Source organism: Nyctibius grandis, chromosome 5 (genome assembly GCF_013368605.1).
Source record: "Nyctibius grandis isolate bNycGra1 chromosome 5, bNycGra1.pri, whole genome shotgun sequence".
NCBI lineage: Eukaryota > Metazoa > Chordata > Aves > Nyctibiiformes > Nyctibiidae > Nyctibius > Nyctibius grandis.
This window is the reverse complement of record NC_090662.1, coordinates 793,391-817,877: the sequence shown is the minus strand read 5'-3', so window position 1 is coordinate 817,877 and position 24,487 is coordinate 793,391. Positions and strand designations below refer to the sequence as shown.

General features: G+C 48.3%; 1 protein-coding gene across 7 annotated transcripts in view; it reads left to right on the top strand.

Moving 5' to 3' along the window:
* The window catches only part of PPP6R2 (protein phosphatase 6 regulatory subunit 2), a 96,367-nt gene extending 72,211 nt beyond the window's left edge, over positions 1-24,156 (top strand). For 5 of the 7 annotated variants that reach the window (XM_068401663.1, XM_068401665.1, XM_068401664.1 and 2 more), the window contains 10 exons: positions 1,312-1,409; positions 4,172-4,229; positions 6,275-6,402; positions 8,126-8,301; positions 8,940-9,099; positions 9,490-9,578; positions 10,830-11,037; positions 13,855-13,878; positions 22,713-22,868; positions 23,975-24,156. In XM_068401663.1, coding sequence (XP_068257764.1) covers positions 1,312-1,409; positions 4,172-4,229; positions 6,275-6,402; positions 8,126-8,301; positions 8,940-9,099; positions 9,490-9,578; positions 10,830-11,037; positions 13,855-13,878; positions 22,713-22,868; positions 23,975-24,026 — 1,149 coding nt within the window. In that variant the 3' untranslated portion in view covers positions 24,027-24,156. The remainder of the gene's footprint in view (positions 1-1,311; positions 1,410-4,171; positions 4,230-6,274; positions 6,403-8,125; positions 8,302-8,939; positions 9,100-9,489; positions 9,579-10,829; positions 11,038-13,854; positions 13,879-22,712; positions 22,869-23,974) is intronic. The other 2 variants (XM_068401668.1, XM_068401667.1) reach the window with 2 other exon arrangements.
* The last annotated feature ends 331 nt before the right edge of the window (positions 24,157-24,487 follow it).

The following is a 24,487-nucleotide window of genomic DNA, read 5'->3' as shown; positions in this document are numbered from 1 at the left end:
TGCAGCGAGTTGCTGTAGTTCCCAGCCAACAAGGTGGTGTGCGTCACCTACCGGCAGCAGAGCTGGAGCTGATGGAGGGGTTCTGCTTCCCCTTGGGCTTCTGTTAAAAACTGGAAGAGCCACACTGAAATGTGAGCAGTAAAGAGCAGTAAAAAGCCTTGACTTAGGAAGAAACAGAGGTATTTAAAGGTTCACTTGCATTTGGCAAAGATCTCAGGATCCTCAAAACCTGAGGTGCTCTGCTAAAGCTCCATCAGATACATGGAAGCTGCTTTTGAGGATGAAGTCTTTAGACAAGTTCTTCCAACCTTTTTTGGTGCTAAGAACATAAAGAGCATCAGCAGAACATACAAATTTCAGCCTATTTAGTAGGAAGCTACCTACAGGGAGTAAAAAGACGACCTCAATCTGAAATCTGGTTAAGGGTAAAAATGAGCTGAAAATAGTTTATAGTTACTCTTTTGTCCAAATACTCTAACTGGCTACTCTTGACATTCAGAATTACCCTCCAAATAGGAGGAATGGTCTGAAAAAAAATGCATAAGAGCTAGTGTGAGATTGTATTTGGAGGCAGAAGCAATCCTTGGATGAGGCATGGATGAGTAGGCAAGAATGTGCCCAAAAGGCAATCATCCCGAGGTGCAGGCTGAAGAACAAAGACCCAAGCTGGGGAACCAGACATGTGATAGGTGGGAGTGTTGTCTCAAAGACGTATGGAGTAGTTGTCCCATCCTCCCTGGTGAATGTCCAGTTGGAGGCAGTGAACTTCAGAAGTGATTTGTATTAGCAGAAGGTAGGCTGGAGGGTTTTAATGAGAGGGGTCAGAGGTGTAGAACATAGGAAGAAAAGTTGAAAGAATTTGGTCCACTTGGTCAAGAGAAGACAAGATGATGTGGAGACATATGCCTCATCCTACAAGGAAGAGGGGTTTAGGGGAAGTGAAAAGTACCTTCTTGATGTCACTGGTGGGTTTAAGTTGCAGCAAGGTGCATTTCCTACGGCATCAGGAGAAAACAAACAAATTAAACCCAATATAATGTTCTAATAGAACAGTGAAGCCACCAGATGATTTCCTGGGCAAATTTCATAACTCTGTTTGGAAGAAGTTAACAGCAGCTCAGAGAAGTGTCTGTTCAGGACTTGCAGAAGTCTCTTTGATCCTGCTTTGAGAAAGGGGGTTGGAGTAGATGATTTCTCAGAGTTGTCAGTTTTCTGTGATTTTAATGCTTTTTAGAATATGTGTTTTCAGCCAGCTTGACTGAATATCTTTGGACACCTTAACGATGGCCCTGTTTGTGTTCTGTTCCTCAGGCCTTCTCGGAGTACCAGATCCAGCAGATGACAGCTAACTTTGTGGATCAGTTTGGCTTTAACGATGAGGAGTTTGCAGACCAGGATGACAATATCAAGTAAGTTTATAAAATTCCAAGAGGCTTTTGTTTAGCGTTTAAGCCTCTTTGCATCTAATCTTTCTTCTTCTGGTTCAGGTTTTAAGATGAACCTCACCGTGTACCTTTGGGTTGAAACAAGCAGAAGGCAGGTCAATGGCTTGGAAACCAGATGACCTTTTTCTGTTCTTATAGGAGTCCATCCCTGATCTCCAAAGACAGTTGCAAAACCAAGGAAAAGGGCTTCTTCGTTTCCAAGAGAAGCATTTTTAATAAAACACACAATTATTATCCAGCCATATGCTAGAATAAATTTAACTGCACAGAAAGCAAAGCATTAGAACTGACTCTAGGCAATTATACGGATATTCCCCAGTGGCATTAAATCCTTATTGAAATTAGGAGTAGAACGAATAGTGTTCTGATGAAGTCCACAGAAAAATTCAGCCGTTTTCTCTCGTAGGAATAAAGAAACACAGATAAGGCAGGAGGAAATAACAGTTCAAAGGCGGCAGATACAGGTGGATTTAATGTTACGCGACTTTCTGAATTCGGTGTTCAGAAGTGGTGCTGCTTTTATAGAGCTACTGTAATCTAATTAAAACTGCAGCTCATCTTCTCACCTTAAAATTGCAGCTAAGGAAGTTACTGGGACTGTAATTATCCCACTTGTCCATAATGGTTCAGGAATTGTAACCCTTTAGTGTACATTTATTGACAGAAGATGCTCCAGGAGGACACCCAGCGTGTTTGCTGCCTGCCCATTGTGCCCATTGCCTTTCACCTTGTGGCAATGTCCATCTCAATCACAGGAGTGATGTGTCATGCGAGGTGACAGGGAGCATACATGACAGTACCTGCTGTAGGCACCATCCAAGGGCTGGTGTCACACACCAGCACACCTTGGGGCTGCTCTTATGGTGACCTTAGTGCAGTCTACAACTACCTGAAGGGAGGTTGTAGCGGGGTGGGAGTCGGCCTCTTCTCCCGGGCAACCAGCGCCAGGACAAGAGGACACAGCCTCAAGCTTGGCCAGGGGAGGGTCAGGTTGGCCATGAGGAAGCATTTCTTCTCAGCAAGGGTCATTAGCCATTGGAAGGGGCTGCCCAGGGAGGTGGTGGAGTCCCCATCTCTGGAGGGGTTTAAGAAAAGCCTGGCCATGGCACTTAGTGCCCTGGTCTAGTTGCCATGGTGGTGTCAGGGCAATGGTTGGACTCGCTGAGCCCAGAGGCCTCTTCCAACCTCATTGATTCTGTGATTCTGCAAAGAGCTGCAGGATCCTGGTGTCCTGGAATCCCAACAGAAACCAGCAGCTTTTAGCCCGGAGAGCTCTGGTCATACCACATCGCTCCGACTCCTCGGCTGCTCCACAGCTGATTTATTGAGCATTCTTTTGCCTGTTCTGCTCAGACCATATTTTTAGCAACTGCTGGGCTCCATGAAATACCTTAAATGAAATGACAATGTGGAAATAGTTTGGCTGCTTCAGAGTTGCTTTCAAGCATGAATCAAAGTAGAGAGTCATAAGCTCCTCAGGGTCGTAGGAGCTCCATTCAGGGGTTGGCCAAGGAGCTGGGAACTGTATTCTAACGTGGAGAAAGATTTTGGAGTCCAGCTTTCCCATCTTTTTTTTTCTGAGCATTGTATATGTCCAGAATTTTAATAAGGCCAAAAAGTTCCAGACTAGAAGGAGAGTTTAACTGAACGTGGATTACTTAGTTCTACACATTTTTTAAAAATAAAATACACTTTTAACTTCTTATCAGACAGCAGCAAACATTGAACTTCCAAGGGCGTAGGTGGAGGGGAGGACGTAATTTCTGTGAGGAGCTACTGAAGGTATATAATGTCCATTTTGAAAATGACATTTTAAAAGAAAGCAACACTGTCCAAACGTAGAGATACACAGATATGGTGAAAAAATACTGCGTGGACCCAGCCTGTGCGTGTGAGTTGGAGTTTTTTACCCTGTAGCACCCTCTGCTGTTGTTACCATCGACACCCTTGGGTCCACCTCAGGGACTGGGTTGTTTAATGGTTGTTGTAGCAAACGTGTCTTAGTAACGCATCAGGGTTGTTGAGCCACTGGTGCACTAAGATTCCCCGAAGTTACTGTAATTATGTTAAAACAGGCAGGTGCAATCCTGACTGGGTGTTCCTGGATATATGCCCACCACGAAGGATTCAGTCGTAGAATCATAGAATGGTTTGGGTTGGAAGGGACCTTAAAGATCGTCTGGTTCCAACCCCACAAGACAAATCCCATCCCTGGGTCTTGTCTGGTGCTGAGGAACCCAGTAGAATTCTTGGGTGAACGTAGGACTGGAATCCCAGAGCAGCTGGGTGCAGCTCCTTCCCTTTTTAATTAATTCTGAATTTGTTTTATTTCAATGAGATTTGGTTCAGCTGGAGAGACCCAGTGAAAAAAATTAAGATAGCCTTTATGCTCCATAGGTGCCAAGAGAGTTGCAAACTAACAGGAGCCTTTGCTGTGGTTGCCATGAAGCCTCAGAACACCCTCTCAACAAGGGTTGAGATGGGTGACAAACGATGATGACAAATTTTGTCCACTCAGGTATTGAGCCAGACATAAGAAGGAAATCCTGCATATTTTTTTCAACTATTAAAAAATACGCAGTAATCTTTCATCTCCAACGCAGAAGGTGTTGAGTGGTCATGTCAAGTGTCTCTGTGGTTGGCGACCCTCTGCTCTTGTGCTGGGGCTGCCAAAGTGCTTTGTTACTCCGTGCCACCCCTGACCTTCCTCTCCCTTGTTTTCGCAGCGCTCCCTTCGACAGGATCGCAGAGATCAACTTCAATATCGATGCTGATGATGACAGTGTAAGTGGGTGTTTGGGGATATTTATTTAACAGGACGGATTCCAGCAAGGTAGTTCATGCTTGGATTAGTTGTTGTCATTTTGAAAGAACAAAGATCTGGTGTGTTATTTTGGTAAGTGAAAACTGGTGACGGGGCTCGTGCCTGAGCTCGGTTAAGGACTCGGGGCATTGCATCTACCCTTGGAGAACCTCCCTGCTTTTATTGCGTTGTTGAGGACCTTCACAAGTTGTGCTCTTTACGTTGGAGGGATCTTTCTCTCTCCCTCTCTCTCTGCAGCGTGAATCTGTTGTCCTTATTTTCACTTTGAGAATCTTTCAGACAAGGAAAAGATGCAACTAGAGAGGACTGGGTTTCTCATGGGGCTAAATATTGCCATGCTCTGTCTTGCCTTTTCTGTTTTACTGACCTAAATCAGTACTCCTTGAGGAAGCTGGACAGTGGCTTAAAAGAAAGATGGAAATCCTACGTATTTTTTTCAAATATTAAAAAATACACAGTAATCTTTCATCTCAAACGCAGAAGGTGTTGAGTGGTCATGTCAAGTGTCTCTAGTGTTGGTTGATTCCAAGCACATCTCCTGACCGAAGCTTATTTTAGTCAATATTAAGACTTAGGTTTCCTCAGCCTTAAAATACTTTGTCACTTAACCAGTACTCTGAAGAGGACTTTTTTTCTCTCTTCTGGCTGCTCTGGGCAGTGCTCTGTAGATACAGAAATTTTGCTTTCTTTTGGAATCTGCCAGCTAAGTGTGCAGCCACCAAGAGCTGTCGCTGTGCTTATCTGAACTTGTTTTTTTCTTGAGTAGACAGTTTTTGTGTGCGATGGAATTCTAATGCAGGTGTTGGGTTGGACCGTGCACCATCTGGAAGTCACCACGTAGTCTTTCAACTGATTGATCCCAGCACGCTCAAATAGGCAGGTCATCACAGGGATACCTCACTTCACCCGTGTCTGAGAGCTGTCGTTCCAGCACGGAAGGGTTTGTGTTTTGAAGCAAGGGGTGTGCACATGAGTTAAGTGTTGTTGTATTCGCTTAGAAGCTCCTGCAGTTCTGTCAAGGAGAATGGAGTCACTGAAGGAAATTGCACTGTGGGTTGTGAGTCTGAGCAGGACGGTTTGTGTACGTGGCATTTTGAGTTCCAAGCTGGTCAGTTTGCGAATGTGTTCGTAAGGGAATTGTTTTCTTCACTTCAAGAGAGATGTTGAGGTGTTGGAGCGAGTGCAGAGGAGGGCGACCAAGCTGGGGAAGGGTCTGGAGGGTCTGAGCTGCGAGGAACGGCTGAGGGAGCTGGGGGTGTTTAGCCTGGAGAAGAGGAGGCTCAGAGGTGACCTTAGTGCAGTCTACAACTACCTGAAGGGAGGTTGTAGTGGGGTGGGAGTCGGCCTCTTCTCCCAGGCAACCAGCGACAGGACAAGAGGACACAGCCTCAAGCTTGGCCAGGGGAGGGTCAGGTTGGCCATTAGGAAGCATTTCTTCTCAGCAAGGGTCATTAGCCATTGGAAGGGGCTGCCCAGGGAGGTGGTGGAGTCACCATCTCTGGAGGGGTTTAAGAAAAGCCTGGCCATGGCACTTAGTGCCCTGGTCTAGTTGCCATGGTGGTGTCAGGGCAATGGTTGGACTCGATGATCCCAAAGGGCTCTTCCAACCTCAGTGATTCTGGGATTCTGGGATTCTGTTCCCAGCCCTCTTCTGCGGTGACTTTAGATCCCTGCCACTGTGAGGGGTACAAAGAGTCCTGTCACAGACCAGCTCTGACGCAGCGTGCGGGAGTTCCTGCTGGTGTGGAAGCAGCATAGACTGAGCTACTGTTGTGTTTCTTTCTCAGTCTGTCGTGCTGCTTCTGAGCACACTGTGCTGTTGTTGCTCTTCCACATCCCAACGTTGCTTGTTGCACAACTTGGGATATAAAACGAAATAAACCCAAACGCCTTCATGGCGTTAGTTGTGTACAAATGTGGTTCTATGAACTTCCTCATCGCTGAAGTTCTTGTTTCTGTCTCCAAAGAATAAATGGAATTCGTTTTCTTTTTAATATTATTTTAGCCCAATGCTTCCCTCTTTGAAGCCTGCTGCAACGAACGGATCCAGCAATTTGATGATAACGAGGAGGAAGAAGATATCTGGGAAGAGAAGGAGATAACCTATGCAACCCAAGTGAAATCAAGAACACGGTAAGGTGAAAACAAAAGGTCAATTTTTTTTCCCTCCTAGATGCTATGAAGCTGTATGTTTTAGTTAAGTACATGCTTAATTGTTTGTTATTTATGTGCTGTGAGGCCTTTTTGTGGCATAAACCAGAGTGCTTCACATGTCACACTTCTGCAGAAAGAGGTGCTGGTTTGTCTTGAAACACAGATCCAATTTGTGGGAACACAGTAGTGATGGAAACACCTAATTACTGAGTTTGTTGTCAGAGGTACTAAAAAAAACAACACCCTTGGTTTGAAATACTTAGGGCTTACTCCTTGCCTCATGTTTGGAGAGGAGGAGGTTGAAAGATTTGTAAGACTGAGGGTAGTAGACAGAATATTCTTTTTAAAAATGTCAAAAGAAGAGAAGTGTTGGTTGGCATGAGGATGGGTGACCTCCTGTGGCACATCTGTGGCGCTGCAAATCACTTCCACCCCTTTGATACAGTCAGTTACTAACTGAAGTTGTCTTGTTCATACACAGAGTTGATACCACATTGGTGAGGAATAGAGTGCACTGTCAGCAAGTTTGCTGATGACACCAAACTGGGAGGAGTGGCTGACACACCAGTGCTGCCATTCAGAGAGACCTGGACAGGCTGGAGAGTTGGGCGGGGAGAAATTTAATGGACTATAACAAGGGCAAGTGTAGAGTCCTGCATCTGGGCAAGAACAACCCCATGTACCAGTACAAGCTGGGGACAGACCTGTTGGAGAGCAGCGTAGGGGAAAGGGACCTGGGGGTCCTAATGGACAGCAGGATGGCCATGAGCCAGCAGTGTGCCCTTGTGGCCAAGAAGGCCAATGGCATCCTGGGGTGGATTAGAAGGGGTGTGGTTAGCAGGTCAAGAGAGGTTCTCCTCCCCCTCTACTCTGCCCTGGTGAGGCCGCATCTGGAATATTGTGTCCAGTTCTGGGCCCCTCAGTTCAAGAAGGACAGGGAACTGCTAGAGAGAGTCCAGCGCAGAGCCACGAAGATGATTAAGGGAGTGGAACATCTCCCTTCTGAGGAGAGGCTGAGGGAGCTGGGTCTCTTTAGCTTGGAGAAGAGGAGACTGAGGGGGGACCTCATTAATGTTTATAAATATGTAAAGGGCAAGTGTCATGAGGATGGAGCCAGGCTCTTCTCAGTGACACCCATTGCCAGGACAAGGGGCAATGGGCACAAGCTGAAACATGGGAAGTTCCATCTGAATGTGAGGAGGAACTTCTTTGGTGTGAGGGTGCCAGAGCCCTGGCACAGGCTGCCCAGAGAGGTTGTGGAGTCTCCTTCTCTGGAGATATTCAAGACCCGCCTGGACGCGTTCCTGTGTGACATGATCCAGGTGATCCTGCCCCGGCAGGGGGTTGGACTAGATGATCTTTCGAGGTCCCTTCCAGTCCCAAACATTCTGTGATTCTGTGATTCTCTTCCCCTTGTTTGCGACTTTCTTGCCTGCTCATGTCACTCTCCAGCCCTGACTATGTCACTGCAGATGCATGTTGACATGTGAAGCACTTTGGGACTTCAGTGGAGGTACCTAGAGGAGTGCCTGCTCTTGCCTGTCTGAGCTCTGTGTCTTTGGGGGCAATAAGCCCTGTAAAAGGCGTTCAGCATCGCCTGGTCACTTCCTGAGCTGTGCTTTCCCCCTGGGGCAGGAGGAAGCAGGCGAGGGGTGAACGGGCTGCTCCAAGGGTTTTTCTAATTCCGAGTTCTGCCATTTAGATTTGGAGCGTCTCAGACCTCAGAGAGTTCGTCCAAAAGTGATCTTGAGAACGGAGATCATGATGGTAGCGTGGACTCCGAAGAAGAGGAGGAGACAGAACAGCAGCCGCCTCCTTCCTCAGCAAACAGCAACAAGAATAATATTTCTGAGCAGAAAGACTCTGACTCCTCTGAAGGTAAAGACTAAAACAACATCATCCCGTTCCAAGAGTTTTATGCAGACCCTTGCCCAGTCTCTCCACACTCCATGTATCTCCTGTTCTGCCTAATTGCCTTTCTAGTTTTAGCTTGCATGTTGCAAACCCGTTCTCACAGCGCCTAGAGGAAGGCTGTAGAGGGACAAGTTTTTCCCAGATGATAATACAAGCAATGCTGTGTGAGTTCCTGAGACACACTGTGGTTCAGGTTGGACATTAGGAAGCATTTCTTCTCAGCAAGGGTCATTAGCCATTGGAAGGGGCTGCCCAGGGAGGTGGTGGAGTCCCCATCTCTGGAGGGGTTTAAGAAAAGCCTGGCCATGGCACTTAGTGCCCTGGTCTAGTTGCCATGGTGGTGTCAGGGCAATGGTTGGACTCGATGAGCCCAGAGGGCTCTTCCAACCTCATTGATTCTGGGATTCTGCGATTCTGTAATTTTGATCAGAAGAGGGATTTTCAAGCTGGTTGTGTGTAACCTGAGAGCCCAGCAGCTTCCTGCAGATTCCAAAGGACAGCCATTGGATGTTGTTTATTTTTTGTCCCTGGGATCACTTTGGAATATTTTTGGGATGGCCAAAGAATCTGAGAAGTCACAGTCCGTTGTTGTGTGTCTCCAGGGTCTGGGTGGACAGCCGTGTTCGAGCCTGTGAACTCCAAGCCCCCCGTGCCCTGCGTTGCCATGGATGTTGGGTCGAGCGTGTGGGATTCAGCAGCCCCGGAGAACACGACGCCAGAGAAGGGGTGGGCAAAGTTTACAGACTTCCAACCTTTCTGTTGGTGAGACTCGTGTTCTTTCCGTTTCTTTAGAACTCTTGAATGAAAGAGTATTTGAAATACGGTTTGATGGAGTACATTGACTGTGATCTTTTCTTCTTCCCTTTCCCTTCCCCTTCCTACCCCTTTTGGTTTTTTATATTGTATTCTGGATCAGGGCTTCATAATTCGCTTTGCCTTCCAGTGCTTCTAACTGGTGTTAGCATTCATGTCTGATGCTACAGGAATACTTTATGTATCAATAAAAGAAGTAAATTAATAAGTTTTTTTAGAAGTTAAAAATATTTATGTAAAGAAAGAGTCAATCCTATTGATTTCTTCTGTTGGGGATATCTAGAAGCACAACCAAGCTACCTGTACTTCATTCTCAAGGCTTTTTCCCCCCTGCTTTAGCTCAGAATCAGGTCCACGGTGCAGTTCTCCTGTCGACACAGAAAGCAATGATTCGGATGGAAACCCGAAGCAGAGTCAAGACAAGAACTGTAAGTGAGAATGTTACGAGACAGAACAGATATATTATTTAAGCTGTTGGAGATTCTGCATAGCGTACCAAGCCTACTGGGGAGAACACCATCTCTGGAGGGGTTTCAGAAAAGCCTGGCCATGGCACTTAGTGCCCTGGTCTAGTTGCCATGGTGGTGTCAGGGCGATGGTTGGACTCGATGAGCCCAGAGGGCTCTTCCAACCTGGTTGATTCTGGGATTCTGTGAACTTCCTTCCAGTGTCATCTGCCTTATCCTACTGGAAGGCTCTCTTTCATACCGAGATCAATCTTGAAATAGTACCTCAGAAATCCTGACTGTTTGTTGGGATAATACTATTCAGCAAGAAAAGGATGAAATTTAAGTTAGTAGGAGTCGATGTCACAGAGACGATTCACTTATAAACTATTCAAAAGTCCTGTTTTAACTGTATTCTTGATTATAAAATTACTTGCCAAAACCCAAAAGGGTAGAGTAAGTTTTACTGTTGGTAATTGTGCCGGGCCAGTTGGTTCGCTTCAGGCTCATTTCTTTCCCTCCTCCTTTCTGAGCAAGGGAAAATAAAATTTAACAAAGGACTTTGATGGAACTACATTAAACATTTTTCTGTGGCTGCTTAAGTTATACCACAACACGTTCTCAGAGCTAGGTCACAGTCAGCACAGAATCACAGACTGGTTAAGGGTTGGGAGGCACCTCTGGAGATCACCCAGCCCAACCCCTGCCCAAGCAGGGTCACCCAGAGCACGTCGCACAGGGTCATGTCCAGGCGGGTTTGAATATCTCCAGAGAAGGAGACTCCCCCCTCCCTGGGCAGCCTGTGCCAGGGCTCTGGCACCCTCACAGCAAAGAAGTTCCTCCTCATATTCAGATGGAACTTCCCGTGTTTCAGCTTGTGCCCGTTGCCCCTTGTCCTGTCACTGAGAAGAGGCTGCAGGGACCCCAGGGGCTGCCTTAATACTCTGTTCAAGGTTACCACTGTCCAACAAATGAAGAAAAAATCTCTGCTGTTAGTATTAAACACAGACATGAGGTGGCAGGTGGAGAACACACATTTGTGGGGTTGGGTTTTATTTTTTACCTGCAAAAATAATATTGCATGCTGTGGGATCTGCCCAGAAACCATCATCTCAGAATTTGCAATGGTTGTAAACACTCTGTTTTACACCACTCTTCTTCCTCGGGGTCATCCCTGGGGGGTGTTCCTGTGGGTTTGTTCATTTTGCAATGTGAATTATTTCCTTTTCTCAGTCAACGCCGCCTCTCCCTGCGTTTGGAACGTCTGCGTCACGAGGAAAGCGCCGCTGGTGGCCTCGGACAGCAGCTCCTCGGGAGGCTCCGACAGCGACGAGGAGGAGGATAAAGCTGATATGGTCACAGAAACCATCAGCACGGGCTCGGGCCAGGAGACCATCAAGCTGACTATGGATGCTAAGAACGAGAAGGCTGTTTTCACCAGGTGCGAAGGGAAGCTCCTCGGGCCGGGGTCCTGCCCTGGGTTTACCCCCTTGTGTCACTCAGGGTCAATGTATCACCTTTCCCTTGTAGACACCACGGTCCCAAATGTCCTGTGAGAGGGTGTCTTACGGCTGTCTTGTCACAGGGCTTTTGTTTTAAGAAAATATTTATAACGGGTTTATTTTAAGAAACATTTGTGGCTTGTTTTAGCCACTGAGCCACGTCACAGAAGCATCACTTGTCTGTCTGTCTGTCTGTCTGTCTGCACGAGAGGTCAGGGCCTGGGCTCATGGCAGGGATGCCAGGTCAGGTCGCACAGAAGAGTTGAGCAAAGCTTCACATGGCAAGTGCAAGGTCTGCCACGGAATCAGTCTGGCAGGGGGAAGATTTAAATGTCTCAAGCTATCATTTTCCCCTCACTGCCAGAGTAGTACATTATATTAGTACATTATAGACAATAAATGATAAAAAACACAAAATGCCAGGAAAAGATATGGCAGATGCTGAGATTTGTTAGCTCTTGGGCAGCAGTTTGGTGGGAATTGCATGTGCTGGAATCCAGACTGCTCTCATCACTTGCTTTTCAAAACAGCCTCTAGTTCCCTTCGGTGCATCCAGAAATATTACGCAATTTTACCATAGTTGGGTTTTTCCCCATATTCCTTACAAGTATGTTTTAACTGTGTGTATGATATAACTAGTTGGAGTCCCTGTATTTTATACATCTGACTCAGGAAAGGGATTTACTTTTTATAATATTGTGGTTACGTGGCTTTTTTGGATAGTCAACGTGAGCTGCTGGCGTGTGTACAGGCTCCAACACCTCGCTACTAGGAGTTAAAAAGCAGTTTTAGGATACAAGGGGGAGTACAGAACTAGGTAAAACTAAGGGAGGAAGTTAACCAGAGGTATGTTTGGTGAGGCAGCTCTGAATTGAGTTTTTAACAACGTGACTGGGTTTTATTTTTGATGTCCACCTCAAATGGCCTTTACTCTTCATGCCAGAAACGAGTGAGATGCCTGAGATTTCTCTGCCTGCAGCGATTGCACCTGAAGAGCTGTTTTGACAACTGGAGTTAGTTTGTGTGCACATGGCCCATGGCTTCACGAGAAATGAAAGCATGAAAAAACACTGCCTGCTGTGCTAAAAGCAGCATCTCCTTTTCCAGTTTTCATGGCGCTTGAATTACATCTAATTAAATCCATTGGCATGTGGATCTAAAACAAGCTCTGTGCTCCAGATGTTTTTCCTCTCTGAGTGCATGGTGTTTGTAACACAGTAGTAGCACACTTGCAGCTGGCTGTCTTGCTTCACAGTAGCAGTGTAAATCTCATTTGGCAAGTCTTACGTCTTCCATGTGTTTCATAGCAGGGATTTTTTTTCTGATTTGGCTGGTTAGCTGCTGTGGGCTGTGCTGCTGTTTCAGGCAGTGTAATTTTGAAGGTGTTTTTTTTCTCAAAGTATATACCTGGAGCACTTGCAACAAGGCCAAGGCTTCCAGAACCTGCCTGGTTTTGCATGACTGCAATTCTACAAAACTCATTCAGTTTTGGCAAAGAAAGTAAATACTTGAGTAACCACAGTCTCCACTTCAAAGGTGTCTGTAGCTTTCCACACTATAACTGTAGCCAAAAATCAAAACAGAGCTGTGGGAAGGCAGAACCTGTTACAGAGATGGTGATTTCAGCTGCTCCAGCTCTGTTTAGTAGCCAGGTTTCTCCCGGTGTGTGAGTTGCCATATTGACCAGTGACAATAACAGAATCTTGCTGGTGTCCTCAGCTCTCCCAAACCACTCTGCCTTCTGTTGGAATGGATAGAGTTAAACTCCAATGGCCAGTAGGGAATATATTCATTTCTTACTGTGTTCCTTAATGATTCCAAGGAAATGAACTATACTAGAAGGTGAAGAATTTTTCAGCTTGGATATGTGGTTCTTGGTGACTTTCTACAAGCACTTCCCCAGAAGTGCTAAACTTTCACCGACCCACATTCCTATTTCTGTAGAAACAGGTCTTCCCTCTCCTTTCATCCCCTCCCTGCAGTGGAGATCTTTAATACTCCTTGGAGCTACGCAAGGACTGTGGATTCCACCATCACCAGGGTCATGACAGCTCCAGATGTTACAGTACATGCTCCAGATGTTCCAGTGCCTGCCTCTAATACCCTCCATGATCATCTTCTCAACTGCTGATGCTTCTCTGCCTGCCCGTACTGCCCCAAAATTTAACCTCAGGGAAGTTGATTTGTCCTTGCATGGCTTAGTAGAGTGTCCCTCATGGCACTTCTGCTTAAGGGAGCCAGTGTTCTTAGTAGTAGCTTAACCATCAGACACAAAGAAGGTGTTTGAGATTTATTTAGCTAACTTCTCTGCTTTAAATGTATTTAGCTACCTTCCTTTCCCATATTTAATTCTATGTCGTAGTTTCTTGTGAAAAAATAAGTAGTTTTGCAGAACTACACTGACCAAAGAGCTTCCAGTATTGCCAAACCTTGCTCTGTGATAGCTTCAGAATGGGTGTGTGAGGTGAGAAAGGTGGGGCCTGAGGAAGGTGCTTCTTACACTGTATCAAATAATCTACTTTTTTTTGTATATTGATCTGAATTTTATGTGGAAAATGCCATATTCAGTGATTGTGCTCTTTGAAATAGCTTTAAATGTTCCTGCACGTTCTCCTGGCAGGAGCCCTGGTTGCAAAGTTAACTCTTTTGTCTGTTTTTTCAGCAATCTTTACTGTTTTCTTTTTCTTCCTTTCTTTGCTTCCTTTCTCTCTCTGCCTCTCTCGCTGCCTTTCTCTCTCGCTGTGGGTATTGCTCAGAGTATTTAGACCTGCAGTCAGAGGGTATGTATGACGGTGACCTCCTCAGGGTTCCAAACATCCACCTGACAAGTAGTTTCTCCCATTAGTTACTTCATCCTGGGCTGGGAAAAGAGCTGTTGGACTGGGAAAGCTCCTCTTTTCGCAATCAATCAGTTACAACAGATCCCAGAAATTAGATTTCGAAAACCTGGATTTGACGTTGCATGTGGCCCTCTGTGAAGGTCACCACGGCCATCACCAAACCATTAAAAAGCAAACACGGTGTTCAGTAGTTCCCTGCATCGTGTCCTTGACCTTCTGCCCTTCCACCTGTTTGTGAGCTCTTTCTGCAAATAGGATTTTTAAAATTCTTTTAAAAGGAAGGTTCGTGCTCTGGTCAGGATGACTGGAGGAGAGCCTTGCTGACTGCACTTTGCTAAGGCACACGCTGCTGGAGTTGCTGCCTGCAGTGGTCAAGTCTCCTGAGACTTTCCACAACAGCACTAACCAATATTTCGCTTGTGTGCTGTAATATGCCATAAAATAACGATCAGTGTGTTTTCCAAATGCCTTTTTTATTTTTAACAAAATAGTTGTTTTTTTCCTCCCAAAGTTTGCTTTCTGTTTTAAATCGTGGCGTTTTACTAATTATTTTCTAGAATTCATCCGTTTAATTCAGTTTTCCCAGTCGCTGTGCAAGACTTTGCTGTAATTTTGGGATGAGATCAGAGACTAAAAGCAAATCCCCTGTAGTAAGCATGTCTCACAGCCGTTTCCTTTGGAGTATGTTACAGCCAACACGTAAACGTTCAGATCTAGACAGGAGTTACTGATGAACAGAAACCCCGTCCTGACTTCTCAGGAGATTCAGGAGATGCAGCTCAGCACGTGCCTGCAGTCTCCAGAGACGAAAGCCTTTCAGAACTGTAAGCTGTGTGGTATTTTAAGAGAGTTATAATTACAACACGTACTTAACTTACTATTTTAATAATTAACGATGCCTTTGTAACAAACTTGGGAAAGTTTTCTGCCTCTTTCATAAGCAGGCGAGTGCATAACGCACGTAGCTCGCCCTACATGCTCAGGCTGTCCTTTTTGCCAGCAAAAATTAGTAATTAAGCTGTTAACGAGCGACCCGAGAGGCACGATCCGTGCCAGCGTCAGCTGCGAAGGTCTCGGAAATTTCTCCAAGGCTTTGCTGAAGTTGTAGAAGCAATCGATGAACGAGGCAGGGGAGATGTGAGGGCTGAGCCCAGGCAGCTCCACGCTGCTCGTCCTCACCAGCGTGTGGGTAGCAGAACAAACAGCCCCGAGACTGGGTTTGATGGGGCAAGCAGTACTGGGTGCACCAGTGGGTGCAGCGTGAGCAGTACTTCTTGTGGGGAACGACTCGCATTTCCATGTCTGTGTGCTTAATTTTTAATTGTATGTCCTTAACCCGAGCTTTTGCATTTCTTCGTTATGATTTTCAAAAGCTGCCTGAAGTATTTCGCCGCTGAGTTGGTCAAATAAGGTTTCTAAAGAGCTCCTTAAAAGATGAGCTGCACTTAAGGAAAAAAAAATTGAAAATCCAGCTTTTGCTGTGTATGGTGATAGTGGGCTTGGGATGTTCATAACCTTCAATTTCTCTTTCAGTTTATTAACTTTACCTGAAATGCTTTTTTCCCCCCTTTAATCTTTTATTTTCTTTTTTTTTTTTTTCTTTATGGTTGAATATGTTCATTGTCCCCTTCTCCCTCGTGTCTCCACACCCAACCAGCCTGGATAAGCAACTGAAAAAGAAAGTGTAGAGGGGAGGCTGGAGTCCCCCTGAACAATAGTGCTTGATATCTGTTAAAAACAACTGTATTCCTTCTGTATCTGGATGATACCAACTCTCCTTTCGTCAGCTTTGGAGGCAGACAGGGCAGGTGCTGCAGCAGTTTCCTTAGAACTGAGGTGAAAATGAGACAACACGAGCAATTTTGCAGAAATTTCTGCCATTTCTGCATTAGAGTTTCTGTAAAATCACTGTTAAAAGTCTCCTCTCGTTTCTGATCATCCAGAGTTCGGCGATGAAAGCGCTTAACTTCTAACAGCAGAGACAGCCCTAAATTGCTGAAATAGCTCAGAAATAGCTGCTGGCAGTGCTATGGCCGGGGGGCCGGGGGCTCCGTGCCATGCGGGGGTCCCCGGGGTCCAGGCCAGGCCCTTGGCTGTCACCCACCAAGGATTTTCGGTGCAGCGCCCGCTCAGACGCAGCAGAGAACATAATCCTCCAGCGTCCCGAGCGGAGCGGAGCGACGTTGTCACAGTGGATGTTTTGAGCTCTCCCCTCCTGGGATCCCTTTCCCTTCTCTGTGCCTGCCGACTGTTGGTCTTGCACGACGTTTGCGTGTGCCGTGGCACGTGAGGAGCGCGGGGCACCGGCACGAGGAACGCTCGTGTCTCGTTTTGCTGCCTGACTGCGTGGAGCTGCTGAACAGATGGGTGGGGAAACGGGGCATGGGGGGAACGGGGCACGGGGCATGGCTGCAGCATGGCGTCAAGTGCATGTCAGGGTGCTTTTATTTAGAAGAAAAATAAAAGTGGCCAATCCGGGGTCCCATTTCACCAGAAAAAGTGAAAGGTGAACACCTAGTGCAGCAGTTGGCACAGATGGGCTCGTCTGAGCTGACCTGAGCATTGGCCTTTTTAATGGCAGATTGCATGTAATGGAAGCCAGACCTCCCACCTTGTGTGACTTTGTCTAATTAACAGCCAACACGTAATTTCCCCGTGTTTTGAGAAGGACAAGAGTAGCGTGGCTGCCCGTGCGTCTCTTGTCTCTCGGTGGGTTGCTGCAGAGCCTGGTGTTTAAGGACTTGCTTGTGGGCTCAGCATGGGGCTTGTGTTGAGGTGTGCTTCGTGTAGGCGTCTTGCTGCGTTGTGTAGAGCACCGCTGGTTTTCCTGCTGTGTCCTCACGGTGTCCTGGTGTCTGTGATATGAAGGGGCTGCCCAGGGAGGTGGTGGAGTCACCATCTCTGGAGGGGTTTAAGACAAGCCTGGCCATGGCACTTAGTGCCCTGGTCTAGTTGCCATGGTGGTGTCAGGGCAATGGTTGGACTCGATGAGCCCAGAGGGCTCTTCCAGCCTGGTTGGCTGGTTGATTCTGTAATTGTTTACCAAAGAGACTAGAGGATATGTAAAGTGTGTCCCAGGAGCCCCAGTAGTGAGCTTCAGAGGTGGGTAGAGTTGAGCTCTGAGGCTGTTTCATTCAGTATTGAATCCTTTCCCGAAATACGTAGAGCTGTTTGGTGATTTGGGAATACAGCCTGAATTCTTCACAGACCCTTCGGCAGTGAGATGTAGCTCAGCACGGCCCTGAGCGTCAGGAGGAACGGTCAGAGTCCAGGGAAGGGCAAGGTGAAGGGTCTGGAGCACAAGTGTGATGGGGAGCGGCTGAGGGACCTGGGGGGGTTTAGCCTGGAGAAAAGGAGGCTGAGGGGAGACCTTCTCGCTCTCTACAACTGCCTGCAAGGAGGGTGTAGCGAGGGGGGGTCGGTCTCTTCTCCCAGGTCACAAGTGACAGGACGAGAGGAACCGGCCTCAAGTTGCCCCAGGGGAGGTTTAGATTGGAGATCAGGGACAATTTCTTCATGGAAAGGGTTGTCAAGCGCTGGCACAGGCTGCCCAGGGCAGTGGTGGAGTCCCCATCCCTGGGGGGATCTAAAAGCCGTGTAGATGTGGTGCTGAGGGACATGGTTAGTGCTGGGCTGGGCAGTGCTGGGTTAAGGGTTGGACTTGATGATCTTAAAGCTCCTTCCCAACCCAAAAGATTCTATCATTCTAAGAGCTGCATTAGGTGCTGTAGCATGTGGATTTCCATCTGGCACTACAATTCGAGGTCAGTTTGGCAGATTTGTGCCACCAGCAAAGCTGTTCCAGCTTCATTTGTCTTGCTAGATCCAAGAGGCTCTCGGTACACACGTCACTGGAAAGGCAGGGTGGGAGCACGACGGGTTTTACAGTAGTGCTGTCGAACTGGGGGTTAGAAGTTGGTGTAATGAAACTGTGCAAGAGAGGTGATCAAAAAATTGCAATGCTGAAGTATTTTCAGTGTAAAGCTGGTGGAAATCCAGGCAATAATAGTCTGCTGCTGCCACGAAGTTTCTTCTGTCTCTAGACCCCAAGGTTATCTTCTCAGAGTTCTCCTGCAGAAGCCCTGTTGCATAAAGGTCAAGTAGAGACCATCCTGTTTGGGATGCTTGGAGCTCAGCTAAGCATGATGTTCACCACGTGTCTGGGGGAGGAGAATACCACCAGACTCTGTACCAGGGCTCTCCCAAGCAACCAGCCAGTGGTTAGGAGGAAACATCTCCAACTTCTTTTATGCAAACTCTGTTCTAACCTTCCAGAAGTGAAGATGGCTGGGCCCAATAATGCAGGTCATATCTTCTTATTGCAGCCTACAACTACCTGAAGGGAGGTTGTAGCGCAGTGGGAGTCGGCCTCTTCTCCCGGGCAACCAGCGATAGGACAAGAGGACACAGCCTCAAGCTTGGCCAGGGGAGGTTCAGGTTGGCCATTAGGAAGCATTTCTTCTCAGCAAGGGTCATGAGCCATTGGAAGGGGCTGCCCAGGGAGGTGGTGGAGTCCCCATCTCTGGAGGGGTTTAAGAAAAGCCTGGCCATGGCACTTAGTGCCCTGGTCTAGTTGCCATGGTGGTGTCAGGGCAACCGTTGGACTCGATGATGCCTGAGGTCTCTTCCAACCTGGTTGATTCTGTGATTCTAGTCTCATTTTCTGATAAGCCTGAGGAGTTTGGACATTCAGCATGTGCACTGGGGGTGGTTTGATATCTCAGAAAGCATTGCAGTGCTTGTGGAAAGAGAGGACTCTCTGTTACAAGTGACCTCCAGAGTAGTATTTACAAACTTGGTGGTTTAGTTGCAGAATTTGGCTACGATGTGGAACTTGGTGAACATAAAGGAGAATTGTCCTGGCTCTCGTGTTGGAAAGCCCAGTGGGCATGGCTGTAGGTGGCATTCCCAAGTTGTTGGGGCGGAGTGCTTGTCCATTGTGAAAAAAGACACAGTTCTGGACAGACTTACGCTTGCTGATGGAAAATTTGTACAAGTGGCTTTGAATTAGAGCTAAAAACTCCCAGTTCTTTCTGTAGAGGGAAATATTCGCGATCCTTTTGCAGAGCTTATCATAGAATCATAGAACAGTTTGGGTTGGAAGGGACCTTAAAGCCCATCCAGTGCCAACCCCCTGCCACGGGCAGGGACACCTTCCACCACACCAGGTTGCTCCCAGCCCCATCCAGCCTGGCCTTGAACACTGCCAGGGAGGGGGCAGCCACAGCTGCTCTGGGCAACCTGGGCCAGGCTCTCACCACCCTCACACCAAAGAATTTCTTCCTCAGATCTCATCTCAATCTCCCCTCTTTCAGTTTAAAACCATTCCCCCTCGTCCTGTCACTCCATGCCCTTGTCAAAGGCCCCTCTCCCGCTTTCCTGCAGCCCCTTCAGGCACTGGAAGGTGCTAGAAGGTCTCCCCGGAGCCTTCTCTTCTCCAGGCTGAACAGCCCCAGCTCTCCCAGCCTGTCTCCAGAGCAGAGGGGCTCCAGCCCTCGGAGCATCTCCGTGGCCTCCTCTGGACTCGCTCCAACAGCTCCGTGTCCTTCTGCTGTTGGGCCCCAGAGCTGGACGCAGCACTGCAGGGGGGGTCTCCCGAGAGCGGAGCAGAGGGGCAGAATCCCCTCCCTGACCTGCTGGCCACGCTGCTGGGGATGCAGCCCAGCACACGGGTGGCTTTCTGGGCTGCCAGCGCACGGTGCCGGCTCATGGTGAGCTTCTGGTCACCCATCACCCCCAAGTCCTTCTCCTCAGGGCTGCTCTCAGTCCATTCTCCGCCCAGCCTGGGTTTGTGCTTGGGATTGCCCCGACCCACGTGCAGGACCTTGCACTTGGCCTTGTTGAACCCCATGCAGTTTGCACAGGTCCAGCTCTCCAGCCTGTCCAGGTCCCTCTGGATGCCATCCCTTCCCTCCAGCGTGTCACCACACCCCACAGCTCGGTGTCATCCCAAACTTGCTGAGGGCGCATCAATCCCACTGTCCAAGCAGAGTCTACAGTAGCTACAGCTGTTGTTGCTCATAACCCTTCTTCCTTGGCCTGCCTTCACCAGCCTCATGAGAGAACAGCCGTATTCTTCACAGGTGACACACTCTCCATCCCTGCCCTCAGCCCCTTGGGTCCGGAGCACGTAGCCGGGCTGTTTGGTGACATGGAGGTTACCTGGCAGCAGGGTTGTGCCAGAGGGGCGTTTGGGGGACACACCTCGCTGCTGAAAACAAGCTGACCAGAGGAATACTAATGCAAAATATTTATGGGTGCTAGAGTTTATTCTAGGCCGGGATTAGATGTTGTCATTAACCTGACAGGACAAGAGGACACAGCCTCGAGCTTCACCAGGGGAGGGTCAGGTTGGACATTAGGAAGCATTTCTTCTCAGCAAGGGTCATTAGGCATTGGAAGGGGCTGCCCAGGGAGGTGGTGGAGTCCCCATCTGTGGAGGGGTTTAAGAAAAGCCTGGCCATGGCACTTAGTGCCCTGGTCTAGTTGCCATGGTGGTGTCAGGGCGATGGTTGGACTCGATGAGCCCAGAGGGCTCTTCCAACCTCAGTGATTCTGGGATTCTGTGTGATTCTGCGTGGGTCAGAGTATTCTCTGATCCACCCAAACCCCTTGGTTTGCTTTACTCCGTTAGTTTGGCCGGTGAGTGGCCTCTGCTGAGGGTCACATGTCCAGCCTTGCTTTCCCTGGTGAAGAGGGATGAATTTCCAGGCCCCCTTCATGGTCAGGTAGCCTCAGGACTTCATCACGTCGGAATCCTCATGTCATGGAGATTTTAGTGATTGAATTTGAGAAGTTTGTCTTTGAGCAATTTAAACCTCATGAGCTCCAGTTGCTTGCGTGGGATGTCATTTTCTAATGACATTTCTGGCACCTCAGGTCAGTTCTCTGGTGGCTCCTCTACCCCCTGCGGTTTCTCTGAAGTACATTTTTGTACTTGTGGTGTTTCTTTTTAGGAGCACGTGAGCCCTTTAGGAAGATGAATGTTTTGATCTCCTTATTCCTCATTTTTAATGTATTTTTTTTCAAGAGCACACAGAAAAGTAGCTACAGAAATAGAACCTTGATCTCAAAATCTCTGTCACATGTCTTAATTACCAGGCTGTGATTATATGTGTGCATTATAAACTCCCCCGGCAGCTGCTGACGGGCTCCAGCTCCCACGGGAGACAATCCTCCATGAACTTCTCCAGGGTGAGTCCATCCCATGGGCTGCAGTTCTTCACCAACTGCTCCAGCGCAGGCCCCCTATAAGGTCACAAGTCCTGCCAACAAACCCGGTCCAGCACGGGCTTCCCATGGGGTCCCAGCCTCCTTCGGGCATCCCCCTGCTCCAGCATGGGGTTCTCCATTGGCTTCAGGTGGATATCTGCTCCACCATGGGCCTCCGTGGGCTGCAGGTGGATATCTGCTCCACCACGGACCTCCGTGGGCTGCCAGTGGATATCTGCTCCACCGTGGACCTCCGTGGGCTGCCAGTGGATGTCTGCTCCACCGTGGACCCCTGTGGGCTGCAGGTGGATATCTGCTCCACCATGGACCTCCACGGGCTGCAGGTGGATATCTGCTCCACGATGGACCTCCACGGGCTGCAGGTGGATATCTGCTCCACCGTGGACCTCCACGGGCTGCAGTCAGTCAGCTGCTTTTCTTCCTCAGAGTTTTAGGTTCTGTACTTAAATTTCAGGCTTTTCTAGGTGCACACAGAAGTACCAGGTGCCACTTGGGAGAGATCTTTAGGGTAGAGCTGTGTAGGTGCCTGTGTTGGATCAGAAACCACAGGATCTTCTAGGGTCCCTTCCAGGCCGGGCTGGTCTGTGGTCCTGGCTGCTGGTACCGGCAGCCTCCAGTGACCGCCAAAGCAAGCAGCCCACTTTGGTTCATTGCTCCTGGGGGGAAGCTTGACTTCCTGCACCTTCTAAACTTGCAAAGTCTCAGCTCAATGTACTTCATGTTTGCATCCTTCTGCTGTCTGTGTTCTGTGTTTGTCCGTAGGAGAGCGCGCCAGCAGAGGCGGCTGCAGAGGGTGGTAAAATGGTTTGCAGGCGGTGGGGACACAGTGGGAGCTCTGAGACCTCCAGAGGAGGGCGACCAAGCTGGTGAAGGGAACTGGAGGGTCTGACCTCCGAGGAACGGCTGAGGGAGCTGGGGGTGTTTAGCCTGGAGCAGAGGAGGCTCTGAGGTGACCTTAGTGCAGTCTACAACTACCTGAAGGGAGGTTGGAGCGGGGTGGGAGTCGGCCTCTTCTCCCAGGCAACCAGCGACAGGACAAGAGGACACAGCCTCGAGCTTCACCAGGGGAGGTTCAGGTTGGACATTGGGAAGCATTTCTTCTCAGCAAGGGTCATTAGGCATTGGAAGGGGCTGCCCAGGGAGGTGGTGGAGTCACCATCTCTGGAGGGGTTTAAGAAAAGCCTGGCCATGGCACTTAGTGCCCTGGTCTAGTTGCCATGGTGGTGTCAGGGCAATGGTTGGACTCGATGATCCCAGAGGGCTCTGCCAACCTGAGTGATTCTGTGATTTTGCTGCAGGAGATAGGAATGCTCTTCTGAGGAGCTGTCGTTCTTGTGTGTGTTCGGTGTCCTGTTGATTTTTAGGAAACAGCCTCCAGGATGCGTACACTGTTCTTTAATTCCAGTTTATTTTCAGTTCACTTTTCTCTGTGGGATTTTTGTGGCCTGTGCTAGGAGAGGAGGAGGAATATTTTTTTCTCCATTGGAATTCAAGCCCCATTAATTGCTGTTTTAACGTGAACTTGACTTCTCCCCACACAGTGATGCAGACTGCATGGTCATCGATAAGCTGACCATCACCGACGTGGGAACGACAAAAGCGTCCAAACCCCTGAACAACGTGGCCCAGCACCCGGAGGAGCACCAGAACCCCGCTGCTGTTGTCACGGCAGTCACGGAAACGGCCACCAAGGACAGGTGAGGTGGTCCAAACTCAATGTGTTTTGGTAACTGAAACAGGAAGTAATCTCAATTATATTAATAATATTTTGTGAATGTGGCAGTTTAGGTCGTTTTAAATATGGAGATCGATCCTTGTGCATATCTAGTGCTGTCACCTCCACGGCTTTGCTCTGGCTCCTGGTTTTGGCCAGAGAGATGCGTGTCAATAACGAGCTGGCTCTGCTCTTCTTGAGCTAAGACAGCCTCTCTTGGGTGGCTCAGTGCTCCTGGGAGATGTTTGCTGTTAGATTGAATCTCAGATCACAGAGTCCCAGAATCAATGAGGTTGGCAGAGCCCTCTGGGATCATCGAGTCCAACCATTGCCCTGACACCACCATGGCAACTAGACCAGGGCACTAAGTGCCGTGGCCAGGCTTGTCTTAAACCCCTCCAGAGATGGGGACTCCACCACCTCCCTGGGCAGCCCCTTCCAATGGCTAATGACCCTTGCTGAGAAGAAATGCTTCCTCATGGCCAACCTGACCCTCCCCTGGCCAAGCTTGAGGCTGTGTCCTCTTGTCCTATCGCTGGTTGCCTGGGAGAAGAGGCTGACTCCCACAGTCACGTTCCAATCTTCTGATTCAATAAATTAATTAATGTTGTGTAATTGGTGGTCAAAGCTGACTTCTCAGTTCCTATTTTGATTTCTAAACGTAGTCTGTTGTAAAGGATTTGGAGGAGGTCCTCGCTAGGAAGCTAATAGTGTTTTAGCAGGTAGAAGAAACAAATAGAGGAAGGATGGCTCAGGTACTAGTGAAGAGGAAAGTTTCCAAGCAGGATATTAGGAAGAAATTCTTTGCTGTGAGGGTGGTGAGAGCCTGGCCCAGGTTGCCCAGAGCAGCTGTGGCTGCCCCCTCCCTGGCAGTGTTCAAGGGCAGGTTGGATGGGGCTGGGAGCAACCTGGTCTGGTGGAAGGTGTCCCTGCCTGTGGCAGGGGGTTGGAACTGGATGGGCTTTAAGGTCCCTTCCAACCCAAACCATCCTGTGAGTCTGTGATTCTATAGGATGAGAGTGAGCTTTAGGAGCAAGTATGTTCCAGTAGTTATGTTTCACTAATATTACTCTTTGGGTTTCTCTCTAGGAAAGAAGAAGTCTTGCCCTGTGCTGAAGCCACATTAAACGGCCCTGCTTGATGAAGCCGATGCAATGGGACGTGTGTGATCCAGGCCAGGCTGCTACCTGGTGATGCAATTTGTCAATTTTTTTTTTTTTTCATTTTAATTTTATTTTTTAATAAATGCTGCATTGATGAGAGAGCTGGCATTCAGGACCAGACACACAGTTTCAACACCAACAATCTGTTCTGAAAGACACTTGCATTGTCTAAATGTAGCATCGATCAGTTAGTCATCACAGGAATGATGGGGTTCTTCCCAAGCAAGCCTTCTGCCTAATTTTAGTTCCTTCTCCCCTTCCCTCTCCCCCTTGTTTTTTGTTTTGTATTTGGGGTTCAGTCCTATTTTCTTAGTGTTATTGCACACAGTATTCAGCTTCTCTTCAGAAAGGTAGCAGGTCTAACGCTGGGACTTGGACAGCGCACAAGAGTCCCGCAGTCGTGTGACCAAAGTTCCTGATGGAGCTGTCTTTGGGCAGC